Here is a 22354-nt window from a genome sequence, read left to right on the forward strand (position 1 = left end):
TGAAATGTTTATAAGTCTGCTTTGTCCACCGTCATCAAAACATTGGGCAGCATAGAGTCAAGGGTAGAGACCTGTGACACACCAGTAGAGACCTTCCCTCAGACTGATATGAATAAAAGATCAATCCTCTTTAGGCATTCCTTAGCATATTATCATCTCTTGTACACTTAGATCTCAAATAGGCAGAAAACAAGAATGTTTCAGAATAAAAAACAGTCCAGTTGATTCACATGTGGAAGCAGCATTGGACCCAAGGCTTTTAGGTTTTAGTTCTTATCTTTGGTACTTACTAGATCTATGAACTTGTATTACCCAGTCAAATTCTCTTGAATGCAGTGTACCTTATCTGTAAAATGGGGATTAAGTGATTTTGAATCTAGTTACAGGGTGCCGGATGAGTGAATCTCTTGAGGTACAATAGATCTCTCGAGTCTATACTTCTGTGACTCCCACTGGGATGGGGTCCTTCTCATGAATGTAGCGGCCTTCTAGCATCTGCTTTATTGTCATTTATAACAGTGAAGCATTGGGGGGAAATTCCCAATAGCCACCAATAAAATATAGACTATGATATAGACACAATAGGCTGTTTTGAAAAATGAGCCATTTTGTAGTAATGAAAAATTACGTTTTAGAAGGATTCTTAAAGATGTGAAGAAATAAGTGACAATAAGTGACAAATATTATTTATATGTATAAAATGATCCCAGAACAATGTGGAAGGAAGCATATGAAATTGTCAAAAGAGGTTATTTTGGACATTAGGATTATTAATTATTTTTTCCATTCACTTTACTTAGCTCTACATTTTAACATTTTTATATGAGTATACATTACATATTCTGGAAGAATAAAACTAGAAAGCGTTTTGAGATACCTAATATATGCATAAAAAGTCATAAATGTTTATGCCCTTTAACGATATGAATTCCATTTTGGGTATTCAGTCTAAGGAAATAATTTAAATTACAGAATATACTGCATACAAAGATGTTAACGTGATGTTTTTTATAATAGTGTAAAATTGGAAACAGTCTAACAATATAGGAATGATTAGTTAAGAACACATCATCTAACTGAAATCAAAGGCAGACTTTTTAAATTGTGTGTATAAAGTCTATAATAACAAAAGATTATGAAGTAATGTTCAGCGAGACGGTAGAATAAAATTATGTTCTTTTTTTTTTTTTTTTTTTGCTGTACGCAGGCCTCTCACTGTTGTGGCCTCTCCTGTTGTGGAGCACAGGCTCTGGACGCGCAGGCTCAGCGGCCATGGCTCATGGGCCCAGCCGCTCCGTGACATGTGGGATCTTCCCAGATCGGGGCACAAACCTGTGTCCTCTGCATCGGCAGGCGGACTCTCAGCCACTGCGCCACCAGGGAAGCCCTAAAATTATATTCTTATTACAACTATATTATTTTTTACAAGGCCAAAAATAATGCACAAATTATCTAGACTACAGGAGGTGATTGTTGCCAGTGGTGAGACTCAGGGTAATTGTAAATGTTATTTTGACTTTTATACGCTTTCCAAATAGAAGCATTTATTATTTGTGTAAATAGTAAAAAAAAAAAAGAAAAAAAGTATAATTATTTTAAAGTAAAAAGTAGCTGCTCTAGGGCAGGGAGACTGATGAGCTGAGCCTATCTCTTTCTGGGAGACTCCCAGGGTTGGGTGGAGACAAGAATGATAATCTGCTGTCCTTATTCAAGGGCCCCAGGACTCCACCCCCAGAGCAGGGGCTCCCTGGCCCCAGTCGCTGGTTGTCAGATGGAACACACTCCCTCCCAGCCAGACGCAGCCTGGGCCCTGAAGGTCTAGCCCTGGACGTGGGTCTCTCCTGTGGCTGCTTGAAATGCTCAGAGAGATATGGAGGGGGCCTTCTATCACTCATTACCCGGCCTGCTCCAACCAGAAAAATCCTCACTTCCATCACTGTCACCCTCTCCTACTTCTACTCCATGGGGCACTTTTGGTAACGATGGTGATGCTGGTGGATGATAATATCTTACCAAGTCCCTCCGACACACCAGTCCTATTATGTAGAGCCTTTCTGTGAATCCTTGCAATGAGGTCTGTACCACCTTGAGAGATACATACAGTTATCCTCACTTTACAGATCAGGAGATTTGGAGAGATTAAGCCGTTTTCTCAAGCTCATACAACTACTAAATGGTAGATCCACTTAGTGTTGACTATTCCCAGTTCGTGCTCTTACCCACCGTCTTGATGTAGGTTGAACGCCCAGCCTGTGCTCTAAGCCATACTGTCTCCCATCCTCCTGCAGGGGCCACCCCACTATTTCAGCTGGCGATGGCTTTCCTTTTTGTGTGTGTTTGTTTTGTCTGACGCTCAATTCTTTTTTGAGTTTTTGGAGTTACAAAGCAAAACCAAATTGTGCTTATTAAAAAACAAGTTTTCCAAACCACATAAATAAGTGATTCTAAAAGGAAATTTTTCAACCATTTATGACATTTGCCTTTACTCCGATTTTTTTTTCTTTTGGCTTTCTTTTTTTATGTCCTTCTCCAAGCATCCTTCTTCCCCCAACTTCCTGAGATGTGACGCAGCAATTTCAGTAACCTGTGTGTGTGTGTATCATAGGTTCCCATTAGTGCCCTCCCCCAGTGGCATTTATATGATGAAATTGAAGCTGTATAGATAAAAGTCATAAGGCTTCAGTGCACAACCAAAATATAAACTCGTGAAGTTGCATAGATTTGTGGTTGCCTATGTAGGTGTCACATCGTGGGTAAGAATGTGCCTGACTTTTCTCTGTATCAGCCTACAGTGCCCAGTACAGGGCCTGGCACCTCATGTGATGCAATAAAAGCTCTCTGAATAAATGAATGAAGGAGAGAACAAATGAATGTTTCCCATTTTTTTTCACAGCTTGAGGGATCGTAGTTTCCCAACCAGGGATAAAACCTGTGCCCCCTACAGTGGAAGTGATGAATCCTAACCACTGGACCTCCAAGGAATTCCCAACAAATGGATGTTTTAATGACAGCACATATGGCTTCAGTTTCTTCATCTGTAAAACAATTATGATTTTATTCTCGTCTATGAGAATGAGAGCTCTGAAGCATGGGGAATAGACTGTATTCTAGCACCCAACAATCACACTGCCTGGCAGACAGGATATACGCAATAAAGGTGAGTTGTCGGAAGTGAATTCCCCGAGACTCCTAGCAGGGGTCTGAGAACGGCCGAAGCAAGGCCTAAACGTGCCCTGCCTATTTCTTAGAGAAGGACATTTTGCTGTTAAATGACTGAAATGGATTGTGTTATCTGCCACTTTTGCAGAGTCTGTGTGCAAATTATACGCCTGAGGCTCTAGGAAGTGGTCCCCAAGAGTTGGAAGCATTCGGTGTCCTAGGGTGGCCCCAGCCAGCCCTGTGTTCCATCCATCAGTCCTCCCAATCAGCAAGTGTCTACAAACCCCAGTCCAGGCCTGGGCCCCTGGAGGGGCTCAAAAGGCAGGAAAGCCATAGCCCCTGCCCTGGAGTTACTGAGGAGACAGGACAAAAACAGAGAAATTCACACACAACCCCTGACTGACCCCTGCCAAGCCACTTCCCTTCTCTGAGCCTCGGTCTCCTTACCTGCAAAATGAGCGGGTTGCACCGGAAGGCTGCAAGTACGCAATCCTACTCATCTCTGATCACCTGAGTGCACCCCACTTAATTAGAAGGTGGGGACGCTGAGGCCCAGGGATTAGGGCCATCCCAGAAAAAAGCTGGAGCAAAGTCAGAAAAGAAAATCACAAGATTTGACCCTTAGAAGAAAATGGCTTTGTTATTAAGGATAGGACTAACACTCAAGAATGATCCCAGCGAGGGCCCGGAGCGGGTAGATGGGGGGGCGCGTCTACTGCTCCATCCTTTTGTATCTGACAAAGCCCGAGAGAGCGTCAGCCTGGTGTGGATTTCCCCTTAGTTCTTGGGCGCTCAAGGAAAAGTAAGCCGGTTGCTTCTGATCCTTTCATTTCCAGGGTACCGCAGGGTGCCCGGAAAGCAGAAAGGCTCCAAATGAGGCATTTCTAAGCCTTTTTCTTAGGAGCAAGAAATGGTGTTTGAGTGTGGAGGACTGACCGGGATGAGGCACCTCCAGGTTTGGAGATGAGGGGACTGACCCGAACTGGAGGCTGCCTTTCCTTCAGGGCATCTGGGTAGGAACACACGCAGCTCGCAGCGTGGTTGCATCCCCCGCCATCCTACAGCAGCGGTGGCAGAGCGAGATTCAAGCTCGTCTTTTCACTGCCAATCCAGCCCCATCTTCAATACCAGGGCATGACGCTCAGACTGCAATTATGGCTCCACAGTCAGAAGTCCATCTTTGTTCCACCTCTGAAAGAAGGTCCCTATAAATCACAGTATAGACAAAGTGAGGTAAGGACTGTGGTAGGCTGAACAATGGCTCCCCAAAGAGATCCCTGGAACCTATGCATGCTACTTCATAGGGGACTAGGGACTGGCAGGTGTGATCAGTGAAGGACCTTGAGATGGGGAGATTAGCCTGGATTATCCAGGTGGCCCTAAATATAATCCCAAGGGTCCTTAAGGACAGAGGCAAGAAGGTAAAAGGGGAAGCAGGAGATATGAGGATGGAAGCAAGAGGGTGTGTGCGTGGCGGGGGGAAGGGGTCAGGAGACGAACATGGGTAGCCTCCAGGAGCTCACCTGGAGGAAACATTCCAAAGCCTCCAGGACTCCTCCAGGTGAACATTTTGATTTTGGTCCAGTGAAACTGACTTCAGACTCCTGGTCTCCAGAACTCCAGTAAGAGAATCAATCTGGGTTGTTTTCAGTCACCAATATGTGGTCATTTGTTAGAGCAGCTACAGGAAGCTTATACAAATGCTATTTACCCACTGATGAGAATAAACTAAAGCATTTCAAATGTATCTCTTCAGATGTAAATAATTTATGGTAATTCATTGTAAGCAGAAACCATGATTGTTTCTCTTGGCCGGTTCTTGGATATTTGGATTAAAAATCATTTTAAGTTAGTGGTTAAAGCCCAAACTATACCCTACCAGACCTGGCAAGGCCTAATTTTATATTGGTGATATGCAACTTTTGTTTACGTATTTGAAAGTAAGTTTTAAAATCTCTCTATCAGACTTCTACTAATGCAGACTGCCCTCCCCTCAGTGCATCTAGGAAGGAAGTATACTTTAGTGTATAGGACACAAAGACTAATATACTAAGCAAGGAGGAAAGAAGTAGCAAGTTAATTGCCCTTACTTATGTGTTCACTTCCATCCTGGTGAAGAATTATTTGTTCAGTTCTGTCTGGAATGGAGGTGTCTACTTAGAAATATGTATCTTTTTGGCAGTAGTGTATCATATGCATGATATAACTAGCTGATAATTCTAGATCTTATAACAAGGCAAACGCACAAACCATTAGCTTTGGGACCAGACGTGTAACTAAAAAGAAAATTCATGGTTTGCTAATATTATCCTCCGAGAAGGAGGTAGCATGTGGATTTCAGCTTTTCAGTATGTCTTGGATGTGTTTGTGCTTTTGTGTAATTGTTATTCACAAAGATGATGTTTAGCACACATATTATCCGATTGGAATTATCACCGACTATACAAATTACTATCTGGAATAATGGCTGTGTTGATTGTAATCCTTTTGCTGATGAACATGGGCTTGAACAAAAAATACAAAAACCTAATCAGCACAGGCTAAGGTGCAAGTCATGCCGTAACAGGGAAGAAATTTTGTATCCTATTACAAGTTAATCAGTAAAGGAATGTTGCCTATAAGCTTACATTATGCATAATGGTCCATCTCTGGGAACTCTGTCTCCCAGGTAATGAGCATTAAGCTAAAATACCTTTGTTTAGCTCACAGGAAACATCCTGACCAGACCCACCAGTGAATGACTACAAGAAAGAAGAAACTAGCACATTCCCACCAAAGTCTGCCTGGAACCAGGACTTTACCCCCTCCCCTTTTAGTATAGAAGAAGCCTGAATTCTAATTCGGAGAAGGTAGTTCTTTGGGATACTAGTCCCCCATCTTCTCCGTCTACTGGCTTTCCTAGTAAAGTCGCTATTCCTTGCCTCAACAACTTGTCTCTCAGTTTATCATCCCATCCTGGGGTGCACAGCACGAGCTTGGACTCAGTAACGATGCTATCATGAGGTATTAACCCGCTTGCTTTCCAAAGCAGCTAGTAAGTATTTACCGGTGCTCACTGAATAGTGAGTTAAGGACAGGGACAATCATTAGATACTTAGAATGGTCTTTACCATTATTTCCTGGTGACAGGATTGCCAGCTTTGTGGAGGCACCATGGTGGGGCTCAAAGAAGTATCATCTGCTCTACCTTCCAGAACAACCGTAGCAACCTAAACATAAAACATAGAATATAAATCAACTACTTCTGTTCTAATAATTCTGACATGGAATTGGAAGAGCAGTTGGAGACGTCACTGAAGAGTAGATGTGAGGCTTGAACCAGACCTTAAAAGAGAGAAAGAAATGATCAAATGAGAGGTAGACATGTGGGATGTACCTGAGGCCTGCAGTTGGATCCTGCCATAAACAGCTTGCATGCTGTTGAAGTAAATTTGGGGTCCCATTAAATATCTTCTTTTTTTTATAAATTTATTTTTATTTTTATTTATTTTTGGCTGCGTTGGGTCTTTGTTGCTGCACGCAGGCTTTCTCTAGTTGCGGTGAGCGGGGGCTACTCTTCGTTGCGGTGTGCGGGCTTCTCATGGTGGTGGCTTCTCTTGTTGCGGAGCACGGGCTCTAGGTGTGCAGGCTTCAGTAGTTGTGGCGCATGGGCTCAGTAGTTGTGGTGCACAGGCTCAGTTGCTCCGCGGCATGTGGGATCTTCCCGGACCAGGGCTCGAATCCCTGTCCACTGCATTGGCAGGCGGATTCTTAACCACTGCGCCACCAGGAAAGCCCTAAATATCTTCTTTATGTTATCCTCAGGGTAAAATATATATAAACACTGCCAGATACTTTTTTTTAAAGGCCCAGCTTCTATTGCTTGTAGGTGGGCATTGATGTGCACACAGAATGCCCGGGTGTGGTGCTGAGTTGTCATCCCACAACTCCTGCTTTCCAAGGCAGAGAAGCACCACTACAGTGTGTTCTGTTACAGCCCAGACTGGTACTAACCTACAGGGGATACATTTTAGGATTTGGTCTCTGTGTTTTGTTTGGGGTTTGTGGTAATTTGGGATGAGTATCCTCATGGACTGTTTTACATGATATGGTTCAGAACCTGTTGTCTGACCTATCCTGGTCAGTTTCAGCCCAGGATGTGACTTTTGTCTCCCCCTCTAGATTGTGGACCCCAGGACCACATCTCACTCTTCTGCTACATCCTCTTCCACACCTTGCCTGGTGCCAGGCCCAGAGGGATGCACCCTAAACCTGAATCAAATTGCAAAGCCAAACAGATGCCAGTGGAAGGATTTGGTGCGATTTAATAGCAATCTATGAACTTGGGAAGCTAGAGAGTAAGGGAGAATGAGTCTTTCCTATTATTCAAATTGTCAGAGTTGCTTTCCTTCCATATTCTTGTGTTGAAATCACTGCTAGAAACCTTTCTTGTCTAAAACAGGTAAGTAACCACCTTCAAATAGCCAGGGGGTCTCTCTAAAGCTGCCAGGACCATATGTAGAGTTTGAATGGCAACAGGCCACTGATACATTTTTCTTCCATTCCACCTGGGGAAAAATCCCCCAAGCCCACTTTACTCTGAGGCCAATGGACAGATATGCGAAGGTCCACCTGTCAGTGTGGGCTGTTGGAGGGAGGACGTGGCTACTGAGTGTCTCAGAGCTGACTGCACGGAAGACAGCCCAGGCCTGGCTCTCTCATCACACATAGGACCAGGACAGGTCTGCCCACCCAGCCTGAGCCTCCCTGTGTGGCATCGCCAAGCTGGGGGCTATTTCCTCCCTTGCAGACCTGGAAGCAGTGAGTCTGACAGTGACAGCAATCTGCCCTGACAATCAGGTATGAACACAGGTGGGAAGACCGAAACACCTGCCCCTTCCCGTGAGTACTGGGGCAGACGTGCAGCAGTGACGCCCCTTCCAGAAGCAAGGACACCTTCTTACCCCTTTGGTGACATTTGCCTCTCGTAGAAGGGGCACTGCCCTGGGAAGGGCACATGCCTTAGATCATATAGTCGCAGGCAGTGGGGGACTCTTGGTCTGTGGCTCTAACCCACAGCTTTGCCCATTGGGCCACACCACCCCGCTACTGCCTGTCACCTGTGCTATCATCAGCTCCAACTGCTCTATCTAGAAAGTGCTTCTCTCTCATTCTCGCTTTTCTTTTTTTGTTCCCTGGGTCTATTTGTTTTTGTTTGTTTCTTGTTTATTTTGTTCCAGGCACCCTTGTTGGGGAAGTAGACCAGGGAGGCCCCAGATACCTGGGCTGGGTGGACTGCTATCTGTGGTCGACACATCTGCCTGCAGGGCTCGCTCCTCCCGCACAGCTGGCAGCTGCCCACCGGGAGATGGCTGCGGCTTGGAATCTGCAGCGGCCCAGCTGAGGGCTGGCTCCCCGCCCCTGCAGGGGGTGGAGATGACGCCTCTGGAGTGCCAAGCCTCCCCCACATCACCCCAACACACGCAGGGCCCCACAGCCCATTTCTTCTCTCCTCCTGTGGTTTCTCCTTGCTGCTGTTTGGTCAAGAAGAGAGGAAAGACCCCGAGGCTGCACCCTGTTATTATGCGACAGTCATTTACATCCTCGAGCTCTAAGTCAGGGGTCAGGAATGAACCCCAAAGTAGGCATCGCTGGGGAGAACTGAGCACACCTGCTGTGGTTTGGGCAGGGCAGGCGGAGGTGGTCGTGGAGCCCAAGACCCTTCCCGTCCGCCTCCCGTGCCTCAGTTTCCCCATCTGAACCATCTTCTCCAAAACAACTTACTGCTCTCAGAGCAGAAAAATTGGAAGAACCTGAAATATTTAAAGAAAAAAATCACCCACAATTCTGCCATTAATATCTTGCTGTTTTCATCTATCTTTTTCATATAACTGAATCACCCTGCCTATGCAATGATGGAGCCTGTTTTGAAACAATAACCTTTCCATAATGAACAAGTCATACATGTTCATTACGGAACATTCAGAAAATTCAAACACAAAGAAGGAAAATGACTTTTTGTTGCTCCCTCGAGAAATAACAAACAGTAATGTTTTGATGTTGTCTTTCTGGTCTTTTTAATAAGCATGGTATACCAAAAGGAAAAATAACGCACAGTATTCACACTTTCCATGTTTTTGGGCAACTTTTCCTTTTTCCCTTAACTCAGCGTGAATAATTTTTATATTATTATATGTTCTTTTGCCTCATTTATGATGACAGAACATACAGACGTGCTATATTTTATTTAACCAATCTCTATTGTTAGTCCTTTGGTTTGGTTCCAATTTTTCCCCATCAATAACTGGGCTAATTGTAGCTAAATGTTTCCCCCAGTTCTGTATTAACACCTCTGAATACCCCAGGCCTGGCACCCTCATAGATTATGGGGAGATCGTGCCTGATAACAAGTCTGAAATTACTTTGAGAAATATGTACATTGCTGCACATCTGTGAAGGGTTATTGTTTGTCAGTTAATTCAGGGAGTAGGTGGTGTTGGTGGAAATGGTGCATGTATTAAGCAAAGAATAATCATAAAATCAGACACTTAACATGGTACTTCCCGTGTGCCAGGTACTGTTCCAAGAGCTTCACATTATTTTTAACGTGCTTGATTTTTTTTTTTTATAAATTTATTTATTTTATTATTTATTTATTTATTTAGGCTGTGTTGGGTCTTTTGTTGCTGTGCACGGGCCTTCTCCAGTTGCGGTGAGCAGGGGCTACTCTTCGTTGCAGTGCACGGTCTTCTCATTGCGATGGCCTCTCTTGTTGCGGAGCACGGGCTCTAGGCACATGCGCTTCAGTAGCTGTGGCACACGGGCTCTAGAGCACAGGCTCAGTAGTTGTGGCGTATGGGCTTAGCTGCTCCGCAGCATGTGGGATCTTCCCAGACCAGGGCTTGAACCCGTGTCCCCTGCATTGGCAGGCGGATTCTCAACCACTGCGCCACCAGGGAAGCCCTAACGTGCTTAATTCTTAAAACAACCCTGTGAGGTGAGTACTATTAATTGACCTACGTTTAATTTTTTAATTTATTTTACTGAAGTATAGTTGATTTACAAGGCTGTGTTAATTTCTGCTGTACAGCAAAGCGATTCAGATATATATAGATATATTCTTTTCCATTCTGGTTTATCACAGGATAAACAACTATTGAATATAGTTCCCTGTGCTATACAATAGGACCTTGTTGTTTATCCATCCTATATATAATAGTTTGCATCTGCTAATCCCAAACTCCCACTCCATCCCTCCCCCACCCCACCCCCCACTTGGCAACCACAAGTCTGTTCTCTATGTCCGTGAGTCTGTTTCTGTTTCACAGATAAGTTCATTCGTGTCATATTTTAGATTCCACATATAAGTGATATCATATGATATTTGTCTTTCTCTTTCTGACTTACTTTACTTAGTACGATAATCTCTAGGTCCGTCCAGGTTGCTGCAAATGGCATTATTTCATTCTTTTTATGGCTGAGTAATATTCCATTGTATATATGTACCACATCTTCTTTATCCATTCATCTGCTGATGGACATTTAGGCTGTTTCCACATCTTGGCTATTGTGAACAGTGCTGCTATGAACATAGAGGTTCATGTATCTTTTTGAATTATAGTTTTGTCTGGATATATGCCCAGGAGTGGGGTTGTTGGATCACATGGCAACTCTATTTTTAGGTTTTTGTGGAAACTCCATACTGTTCTCCACGGTGGCTACATAAATTTACATTCCCACCAACAATGTAGGAAGATTCCTTTTTCTCCACACTCTCCCTAGCATTTGTTATTCGTATTTTTTCATGATGGCCATTCTGACCACTGTGGGGTGGTCCCTCATTATAGTTTTAATTTTCAAAATCAAAATCTCTAATAATTGGAGATGTTGAGTATCTTTTCATGTGCCTGTTGGCCCTCTGTATGTCTTTGGAGAAATGTCTATTTAGGCCTTCTGCCCATTTTTCAATTGGGTTGTTTGTTTCTTTGTTGTTGAGTTGTATGAGCTTAATTAACTTGGCTTTTAGATGAGGAAATTGAGGCACAGAGAGGTTGAGTGTCTTGCCCAAGGTCACAGAACTAGGAAGTGGTGGAGCTGGGATTCTAAGCCAGTCTGGCTTCCAAGTCTCTGCATGTAACCCTCTCTTAAGAAGCCAGTCCCCCTGAGCGTGGGCAACTGGGAAATGGGGGGTAGTGGTAGGGTAGGTATGAACCATGATTTTAGTGTACCCATGGAGTCCCACGTGATGGTAATAGGCACCTGACCCAGCATACCTTAAGGGAGCTCATCAGCCTTCAGGCTCTGCCTCAAAGATCAGAGCACTTGGATAACCGCACAGAAGTGATTATTCAAAACGAGATGTTATCTTTTAAGGGACACTCTATATGTAGGAATAAAATGATGTGATGTGTTTTGTTTGCTTCGAAATAACGCTGGTTGGGGGCAGGGTGGGGGGGTGCATAATGAACAGATGGAGTGTAAGTAATGCAAAATCAGCTGTGAGTTGAATTTGTTGAAGCTGAGTGGTCTGACTGACTGGTGGGTCTATGGGGGCTCTCTCTTCTCTTGTATTTGCCGGAAATTTGCCATGCTAAAACATTTTAAAAACATCTCAAGTCATTAGATAGTTCATGAATGATATTTGAGGGGATATTCCAACCCACAGCGTAAAGTCTTTCTTTCTCTCTTTCTTTCTTTCTTTCCCCCAGTATTGATCAGTTTGCAGAAACATCCCCAAAGGGTCCAGCTCTTCACTGAGAATGTATGGAATGAGAGTTAGAGGTTTGTTCATTCATTCAAGAACTATATCTTCATCTTGAGCACAGGGATGAGCTGTGAGGGATATGGCTGAGTTTGGGAGAAAAGATACACAAAGGAAATGTTAACCACACAAGGTAAGCATTCAGCAAATGTCTCAAACCTTAGCAGAAGCTAAGGGGGTAAGGGAGGAGGGTGTGGGTTGTGTCCCCCTGCCCAGGGCTTAGAGTTTCTGAGGGAGGGACAGCTGAGCCCGGAGCCTGGAGAGCTCTCTTTTTCCTCACTCCCATCCTTCCCAGCTGAGTGCCCTAGGACTCAGGACTGTACAAGGGGTCAGGACTCTACATTTTGCAAAGGGAGATTTAACTTTTCAGCCGGCTCAACCAAAGCAAGAAAGCACCTCTCTTTCAACACCATCTCTTATCCTTATATGGTGGCAAACTTTCTGACAAATCTGGCTGCTGTGTATTTTTTCAGTGACTTAATTTGCCAGGAGGGCTAGCAGTGTATGGTATGTACGTAATCTACTCCAAAATGGATTTTACATTATAAGAGATAGATTAATAGAGAACAAAGCCCCCCAGAAGGTGAGGTGGGCCGGGCCTACGGACAATGAACTGGTGGAAGAAACATCTGTGTGCTCCGGAAGATCCTAGGTCTCTTAGGATCACATGCTCATCTTCTACCAATGAAAGCTCAATGAGGTTCCACCCTCCCCCACTCCCTCGTCCTGCCTTCTCCCTCCCTTGAAAGAGAATGTTTAGTTTCCGAATTAACTCACTATGGACTACGCCAGGATTTAGGGCAAAACAGAAAACTGAGATCCGGAGCTCTGTAATTAGGCCTCCTCGTGGATTTCAAGCAGGGCCGATCTGTGAATATGCCTGAATTTTCCGGTCTGGAGGCAGCAGGAGAGGGCTGATCAGACGCGGCTAGTGAGGCCCCCAGTTTTCCTGATCTGCCCCCGCTGTGGTGGCATATGACCACAGCTCAAGAGCTGGGTCACCGCAGCCTCCTGCCCACGCCTGCGCAGTTGGCCTGGGGTGCTGACAGCACTGCTCCGTAGGGGAGGGAAAGGGAAAGGTGAGCCGGGAGGAGGGCATGCCAGGAGTCAGGCTCTCTGTGGATTAGAGGAGCTGCCCGGAGGGCCCGTTGGAGGCAGAGCCCAAGGGTACTAGGCGCAGAGTAATTGGGGTCCTGCGGTCCTGAGTTAATTTCCATCTTTCACAGACGGGCACACACGTTGGAATAGACAAGACAGAAATTTAAGCTGTCACTGCTCCCAACCAATCCTAAGAAGCAAGACTGAAAGGGGGCAAAAGCTCAATTTCTCAAAAGCTGTCTACCGGGGCAGAGACCTATGCCTGGAACAAGGCACCCCCCAAAGTGATGCAGCCTGGGGTTTCTTCACTGATGGGCAGGCACTCAGTTTTCCTGGGCACAGAAGTTTTCGTGGCACCCATAATTCCACTACCTGGATTCTTCCAGTTTTTACATGGAAAGGCCTTTTCCCCCTCTTATTCTTAGCTTTAAAGACTCCTCCCAAATTTCAGCAGTCTGCTAGGAGTTTTTTTTTTTTTTTTTTTGCAGTACGCGGGCCTCTCACTGTTGTGGCCTCTCCCGTTGAGGAGCACCGGCTCCGGATGTGCAGGCTCAGTGGCCATGGCTCACGGGCCCGGCTGCTCCGCGGCATGTGGGATCTTCCCGGACCGGGGCACGAACCCATGTCCCCTGCATCGGCAGGCGGACTCTCAACCACTGCGCCACCAGGGAAGCCCTAGGAGTTCATTTTTACCGGTGAGATCTGTTCTCTTGCTTACGTGAAAAGGACCAAAACTATTTCCTGATGACAAGGCCAAATAGCTGTAGCTTGAGTCTGTTATCTCAAACCTGAATGTAACCTGAGGTGCATTCATTTTAAAAAAATGCCAAGTAAGGAATGAGGTTCTCCCAACTTACTGCACTGGTCAGATGCAACCTGGAGAATTATGTTAACTTCTGCATTTCACCTTTAAGAGAAATGTTGGCTATTTTATAATACTTCCAGAGGAGAGATCAAGAACTATGTCCCAAAAGGACTGTTCAGGAATGACAAGTCTGTGGAAGATAAAACTGAAGGGGACAGGAGAACCAGCTCCAAAGCAGTGAAAAAAAAGCAGAAGCAGGGCAAAGGGTGGGGGAGGGATATGCTGGGAGACAGATTTTGACTTTATAGCAGCCAGAGCCTTCTAATAATTAGGCTATTTAAACATGCGAAGGGCTCAGGGAGGTAGTGAGTCAAGGCCTAGTCAGACAGTAGCCAAGCAGTGGCTGGACAGCCACTCCTAGGAGAAGTGCTACAGGGGGACTCCTGCATTGGGCAGGAAAGGAGCTCTAAGATTCTGTTATTTTATAACTCTCTGAAATGTAGGTCCTATACATCATAAATTAGATTAGGGGATAGACTACAAAATTTCAGTGGCTTCTTAAAAACATTTAGAGTTTTGTTTATAGAAATGAAGAATGAATGAAAGTAAAAAAATGAAAACCATGGGGCTTCCCTGGTGGCACAGTGGTTGAGAGTCCGCCTGCCGATGCAGGGGACGCGGGTTCGTGCCCCGGTCCGGGAAGATCCCACATGCCGCGGAGCGGCTGGGCCCGTGAGCCATGGCCGCTGAGCCTGCGCGTCTGGAGCCTGTGCTCCGCAACGGGAGAGGCCACAACAGTGAGAGGCCCACGTACCAAAAAAAAAAAAAAAAAAATGAAAACCATGGGTCATTTTTGTAGGCTCCTTTCAGCATTTTGATTTCATGTGTGTTTGTGTTCCTCTTAATTTCAGATCCTGTTTTCTTTCTTTGACTTCTACCTATATGTCCTTATATTCTCTCTATCTCTCCTTTTACACGGAAGATTTTCATTTATTCCATGGATGGTAGGTCTTTGGATCATATTGGAGGAATTTAAGGTCTGGTTATTTGGAAATGATTAGAGTAAAAAATCTATAATATCTTACCTAGCCTGGTGAGTGTTTCTTTGTACTTTTTCTCTCTTCTCCAACCACATCTTTTGGTCAAGACCACGTTTGTGTTTACGAAAAATCATTAGTGCTCATAATATTACAAGTAAAGGAAAAGAAAGTAGAATTGCCAGAATGATTCCGGAGGAATACACATGCAAGTACAACCAAACTAATCTTGAAAAAAAAAAAATAAAAAGAAAAGAAAGAAATAATAAGGACTTTTCATAAAACTAGAATTGCATACACCATAATTACAATAGTTGACATAATGCTGGGAAAATGACACTCATCGATTAAAACTGAAAAGTTCAGAAAGAGACTCAAATCAATATATAATGAAAGTCCCATTTAAAATCTGTAAGAAAAAAGGTGACTTTCATGAAATGATTAACTCTTTGGAAAAGAAGAGGGTCACCCCAAATTTCATAAATAAAACCATGGAAGACACCTGAAACATTGTAAATCAACTATACTTCAATTAAAAAATAATAAAAAATAATAAAACCATGGAAGTACTGGGGAAAAGTATAGGTGAACATTTATATATTCTTTGGGGAAAAGACTCTTAAAAATAAAAAAACACCTAAGAAAGTACCTGAAATAAAAAATATTGATACATTTAATTTTAAAATGTCTGTGCCTCAAAACCACAATAAGCCATATAGGCAAATAGCAAAACAAAAAGGAAAGTATTAACAACATACATGAATAAAAGTTAATGTCATAATATATAAAAAGCTCTTACTAATCAATAAGATTAGGAGCATTGTCTCAATGGAGGACAGAGCAAAGCATGAGAATATAAATCAACTCAGAAGAAACACAAGTGTCCAATGAACATGTGGCAATTGAATCTTGAACTGATGGCAAATTAAAGCTATGAGATGCTATTTTTTTTTTTATCTATCCATTGGACAACATACTTTTGTTTAATGTAAACATTTAATATTGACTTCAGTTTGGGAAACAAGACATTCTCATATACTGATGTGTGTGAATTGATGCAACCTTTTGGGCAGCATACTTGGCAATATATCTCAGAAACCTTGAAAATATTCAGTCCTCTTTGACAAAGGAAGTCCACTTAGAAGAATTTTTTTCTAAAGAAATCACTAGGGCTGTATGCTAAGGGTCAGCTGTAGGAATGTTTGTATTGAGCAGAAACTAGAACCAATCTAAATGCCCAATGGTCCAATAGTGACCATTTAATCAATGTTGATATGTCCTATGTAGCCATTAAAAATGTTGTAGAAGACAATAAGTGCTGGAGAGGGTGTGGAGAAAAGGGAACCCTCCTACACTGTTGGTGGGAGTGTAAATTGGTGCAGCCACTATGGAGAATGGTATGGAGGTTCCTCAAAAAACTGAAACTAGAGTTGCCCTATGATCCAGCAATCCCAGTCCTGGGCATATATCCTGACAAAACTATAATTCAAAAAACTACATGCACCCTTATGTTCATAGCGGCACTATTCACAATAGCCAAGATATGGAAACAGCCTAAATGTCCAACGACAGATGAATGGATAAAGAAGATGTGGTATATATATACACAAAGGAATACTACTCAGCCATAAAAAAGAATGAAATAATGCCATTCGCAGCAACATGGATGGACCTAGAGATTATCATAGTAAGTGAAGTAAGTCAGAAAGAGAAAGACAAATATCATATGATATCAGTTATCTGCAGAATCTAAAATACAACACAAATGAATTTATCTATGAAACAGAAACACACAGACGTAGACAACAAACTTGTGGTGGTCAAGGGGGAGGCGGCTGGGGGAGGGATGGAGTGGGAGTTTGGGATTAGCAGATGCAAACTATTATATATAGGATGGATAAACAACAAGGTCCTATTGTATAGCACGGGGAACTATATTCAATATACTATGATAAGTCATAATGGGAAATAATATGAAAAAGAATGTATATATATATATGTATAACTGAATCACTTTGCTGTAGAGCAGAAATTAATACAACGTTGTAAATTAACTATACTTCAATAAAATTTTTAAAAAGTGCTGTAAAAGAACATGGAAAGATGTTCATAGTGTATGTTTCTGTATATTTCTGTTGCTGTTGTTGAAATAACTGTCATTTATTTATTTTGTTCAAGTTGGTTTGTTTTTTAAAAAATGGTGTACACTTTGAGTAAAAGAAGCGAAATTTAGTCTGGAAGCTTAAAGGACGGGAGCAGAATTGTGGCTGCAGGGTGCCTTGGGTCTCAAACCATCCTCCTGGATACAACCGCAAAGCACTCAGCCTCTGGCCTGGAGAACTTCTGGCCACGCACTGTGTTTTGCAAGCTCTGTGTTGGTGTTACATTGTGCACCAGGGGTGGAAGAATGGACTAAGGGTGAAGTGGAGCAGCTGGCAGCCCTTTTGGGAACTCCTCCCTGTCAGGTGGCTTCTGTTCCATGTCCTCCAAGCCTGGAGCTGTGCAAGGCCCTGGACGGTTAATCAAGTCAAATCCAAGAGCTGTCTCACCCTCTGGCTTATAGTAAACATGCCTTCAGGCACAAGTGCCCAAGAGCTGGACAGTGATGCCGGAGCAGGCACTGGGGAGCCAGCATCTTTTAGGAGAGTCTCTTTGTTTTCCCCTCTCTTCCCCTTCCCTCCTCACCCCTCCCCTCTTCAGCCCTTTCCTCTTCTCCCTCGCTTCCCCCTTCCTTCCCATCCCCTTCTATATCCTCCTTTAGGGATAGGCCTGAGGCTAATACAATTTGGGAGAGGAGAACCTCTTTAAGAAAACAAGTACACAATTATGAAATCAAATTCAAGTACAGGACCTTGAAAGGGTTCTGTCTAAGTGAGAGGCCTGACCTTAAGCTTCATAGGCTTCATGGTAAATCCACCTTTAATCCTGAATCTGGTTTTTATTGTTTGCATGGACTTCCTTTTAGCTTGTATTATGTATGTTTTCCTAAACTACGTTAAATATTGTTTTACATTTTTTTTTTTTTTTTTAGCGGTACGCGGGCCCCTCACTGTCGTGGCCTCTCCCGTTGCGGAGCACAGGCTCCGGACGCGCAGGCTCAGCGGCCGTGGCTCACGGGCCCAGCCGCTCTGCGGCATGTGGAATCTTCCCGGACTGGGGCACGAACCCGCGTCCCCTGCATCGGCAGGCGGACTCTCAACCACTGAGCCACCAGGGAAACCCTGTTTTACATATTTTTAAGCTTTATGTAAATACCATTTATGTAAATGGTATTCTCCATGAAATTTTTATACAGATTGTTTTTCTTACTCAACATTACATTTGGGAAATTTATCCATATTGATACGCATAACTTTAGTTTCTTTTAATTGCTATATTCCATCACGTGACTCAGAATGTATCTACTCTCCTGCTGCAGTTTTTCAGTAAAAACAGCAGATTATAAAACAAAAGCAGGTTGTAAATGCGCACGTGCGCACACACACACACACACACACACACACATTGCAGAGCAAGTAAATAAGTGTCATTTGTTGTAAGACTAGAATAGAACTAGGTCTATATGATATAGACAGCATTTCAATGCAGCAGGCAAAAATGGACTACTTAATAAATTGTATTGAGAGAATTGGCTATATGTAGACAAAATAAATAAAAGCAAATCTCTAACTTACATGATACACAAAATTATAATTTAGATGAATTAAAAACCTGAACCCTCAGAATACAAATTTTAAAGTATTAGGGAAAAAAGTATAGGAAATATCATTATGATCCCATGGAAAGGGGAACCCTAAATAAGTCATGGAAAGCAAAACTCATATAGTAAAAGACCGAACAATTTAAATTAAATTCCTGAATAAATATCATCTAAGTTGTAAAAAAAGGAACTATATAATAAAAAATACCCTAACATAGAAAATAAACTTATGGTTACCAAAGAGGAAAGGCAGGGGAAGGGATAAATTAGGAGTTTGGGATTAAAATGTACATGCTACTGTATATAAAATAGATAACCAACAAGGGCCTACTGTACAGTGCAGGGAACTATATTCAATATCTTGTAATAACCTATAACGGAAAAGAATCTGGAAAAAAATATATATGTATAATTGAATCATTTTGCTGTACACCTGAAACTAACACAACATTGTAAATCAACTATATTTCAATAAAAGTTTTTAAAAAAATACGAAAAATTTTTTAAAAAGATACCCCAAACAACATGAAAGACAAGCTTAAGACTGGGAGAAAAATTTGCAACTTATGTAACAAAGAATGAATATAACAGATATATGTGGGGAAAAAAAACAAGCACCCTTTAGAAAAATGAGCAAAGGATATGACTAGGCAATTCATAAAAGAGGAAAAACATGTAACAAGATGCTCAAACACAGTTTTTATCAGGCAACTACTAATGAAAAAGTTGAAGAGATGCTGTTTTACACCTAATGTACTGACCACTTGGAAATGTCTGGTAGGTGAAGGGTCACTGAGATTGCTGGGAAGTGGGAACTTCTTGATTCCATTTTCATACTCCAAGATGATGCAGCCCCTTGAGAGGCAACGTGGCCATAACCTTGGATCCACAATTCCTTCTTGTAGGAATTTAGAATCTTGAAATATGGAAAAGACACATAAGACATTTACTGCAACGTTGTTGGAGTTAGAGAAAAATTGTTAACAATCCTAAGTATCCACTGAAAGGAGAGGATAATAAGTAAAATACGGTATAACCATACAATGGAATACTATTCAGCAGTTAAAACAAATTCACTTGATCAATATATTAACACGATTAGATTTCCAAAACACTGGTAAATCGCAAACTCATACTTATAGTATGATGCCTTTTATGTAAATGCAACACACAAATACATCAACATATTTTACGATTATAAGATTCTGGAAGGAAGCACACCAAAGTCCCAAGAGTGGTTGGTCACTTGGACAGAAGGAAAGGTCAGGGATTTTTGAGAGGTGGTCAATGAGAAATTTAGTTTTATATATGATGCTCTAATTTTGTTTAAAAGGTGCATGCATTTATGTAGTTCTTGTTCAATTAAAATAATTTAAAAGATAAGAAGGATGTATGTTCACAGTGATAACTCTTGGAATGAAATTATAAATTTTACCTTGTTCTTTTTTCTTATCTGTGTTTCCTAAAATGTCCACAATGTTTGCCCATCACATTTGTAATAAGAAACCAATTATTGGGAGAAGCCACTCCCGATAGCGTCTGGGTTTTTGAGAAGATTCTCTGTTGGTTCGGTGAAGGGGAGAGAAGATGAATAATCTTTCATTTAGTGAGCTATGTTGCCTCTGCTGCTGTCCACCTTGTCCAGGGAAAATTGCTTCAAAATTAGCATTTTTGCCACCTGACCCAACTTACACACTGATGTGTGATGAAAGTGGAAGCCGCTGGACGTTACGCCTATCAGAACGAGCAGACTGGCAATATTCTTCCAGAGAAAAAGATGCTATTGAGTGTTTCACGACTAGAACCAGTAAAGGCAACAGAATTGCCTGCATGTTTGTGCGTTGCTCACCCAATGCCAAATACACTTCACTCTTTTCACACGGAAATGCTGTTGATCTTGGTCAGATGAGTGGCTTTTACGTAGGACTGGGATCACGGATTAATTGTAATATATTCTCATATGATTATTCTGGATATGGTGCAAGTTCTGGGAAACCAACAGAGAAGAACCTCTATGCAGACATAGAAGCTTCTTGACTTGCTCTTAGGACAAGATATGGCATTCGCCCTGAAAATGTGATTATATATGGCCATATATATATATATGTGATTATATATGGCCATATATATATATATGGCCAAAGTATAGGGACAGTACCATCTGTGGATCTCGCTGCTTGGTATGAGAGCTCTGCTGTTATTCTTCATTCTCCTTTGACCTCAGGAATGTCAGTCGCTTTTCCTGAAACCAAGAAGACCTACTGTTTTGATGCATTCCCAAACATCGACAAAATCTCTAAGATTACCTCTCCAGTATTAATAATTCATGGGACTGGAGATGAAGTCATTGACTTTTCACATGACCTCGCATTGTTTGAGCGTCGCCAAAGACCTGTGGAGCCTCTGTGGGTTGAAGGGGCAGGTCACAATGATGTGGAACTTTATGGACAGTATCTTGAAAGATTGAAACAGTTTGTGTCACAGGAACTGGTAAATTTGTAAAATATTCTGAAGATTTGCATACTGGGGTTTCTTTCTTGCTGAACTGCACTCTTTGGTAAATAACATAAAACCTGAAGGTTTTGTTTGCAAATCATGTCAGTTGCCTTCATTACTACAGGTAATGATTTGTTAACAGACTTAATGAAGGTTTTAATTACCAAACTAGAAACTGCAAGTAACAGTATCACGTAGTCAGGCTGTGTAATTTATATTTTTTCTGTGACTTTTTTTTTAAACATCAAGATGAGTACTGTATGAAATTTTAATTCTATAAGATCAAATGCTATGAAAGTATTGCCAAATGCTTTTGCATATCAGAAACAAATTTATAAATTTTTTTTTTTTTTTTTTTGGTGGTACGTGGGCCTCTCACTGTTGTGGCCTCTCCCGTTGCGGAGCACAGGCTCCGGATGCGCAGGCTCAGCAGCCATGGCTCACAGGCCCAGCCGCTCCGCGGCATGTGGGATCTTCCCGGACCGGGGCACGAACCTGTGTCCCCTGCATCGGCAGGCATACTCTCAACCACTGCGCCACCAGGAAAGCCCTATAAATATTTTTAAAACATCTCAATGTACTAAATCTTATCCTGGTATACAAATGTAATATTCTTTTAATAAAAAGCTGTATATCTAAAACAATTCAAGCACTCAGAATAAACTGTATGAAAATATGCAAGTTCACTAAAGATGACCTAAACCCTGTTGTACAGGGATAGAGATTTAAAGGTTATTTTATTGTAAAATACATTGAATTTTCTGTATTCCCTGGTTATCATACATTTTCTCCTTTAAAAAAAATGATGTAAGTCTTAATTTTTATGCCATTTGTTAATTTACCCACTAGTTACCTTGTAAATGAGAAGTCACAATAGCACTGAACTTTAACTAGTTTTGATTTAAAAGTTTGGTACTGTGAGGCAACAACTTAAATTTTTCATTTTAGTCATTTAAAAGGCATTTAGAGCTTCAAGAATAATTTTGTACGCAATGTTGTTTTAAATTCTGACTAATCTCGTAGAAATGCAATACTGTCACTATTAGAAATCCTGAAATTCTATTAGATGTTCTTTAAGACCACACACAGACTGGCTATTTGATCCCTTTTCACTTTGACTCTTTTTAAGAATAGGACCTGTTGTTTTGGATTACCACCTGAGAATTTCCTGGATTTACTCCTGGATGCAGGAGATAAGAAAACGTTTAATTCATAACTTTTATATTAACGAATGTAGTGCAAAAAATAAAGCTCACACAAAAACTAAGTTGCCTTTCCTTGAATGAATCCTGCTTGAATAAAACAATGAAAGAAAAATA

General features: G+C 42.1%; 1 protein-coding gene and 1 long non-coding RNA gene across 2 annotated transcripts in view; both read left to right on the forward strand.

Moving 5' to 3' along the window:
* The window catches only part of LOC132523868 (uncharacterized), a 30704-nt gene extending 24064 nt beyond the window's left edge, over positions 1–6640 (forward strand). Inside the window, exon 3 of the long non-coding RNA XR_009541677.1 lies at positions 5862–6640. This is a non-coding gene — a long non-coding RNA (uncharacterized LOC132523868). The remainder of the gene's footprint in view (positions 1–5861) is intronic.
* A 13486-nt stretch (positions 6641–20126) lies between these two features.
* On the forward strand, positions 20127–21084 carry LOC132523017 (alpha/beta hydrolase domain-containing protein 17B-like). The gene is given in 1 exon segment (XM_060153584.1): positions 20127–21084. A coding segment is annotated over 1 exon segment (915 nt). The 3' UTR covers positions 21042–21084.
* Positions 21085–22354: the final 1270 nt, after the last annotated feature.

The sequence above is a fragment of the Lagenorhynchus albirostris genome, chromosome 7 (genome assembly GCF_949774975.1).
Source record: "Lagenorhynchus albirostris chromosome 7, mLagAlb1.1, whole genome shotgun sequence".
Taxonomy (NCBI): domain Eukaryota; kingdom Metazoa; phylum Chordata; class Mammalia; order Artiodactyla; family Delphinidae; genus Lagenorhynchus; species Lagenorhynchus albirostris.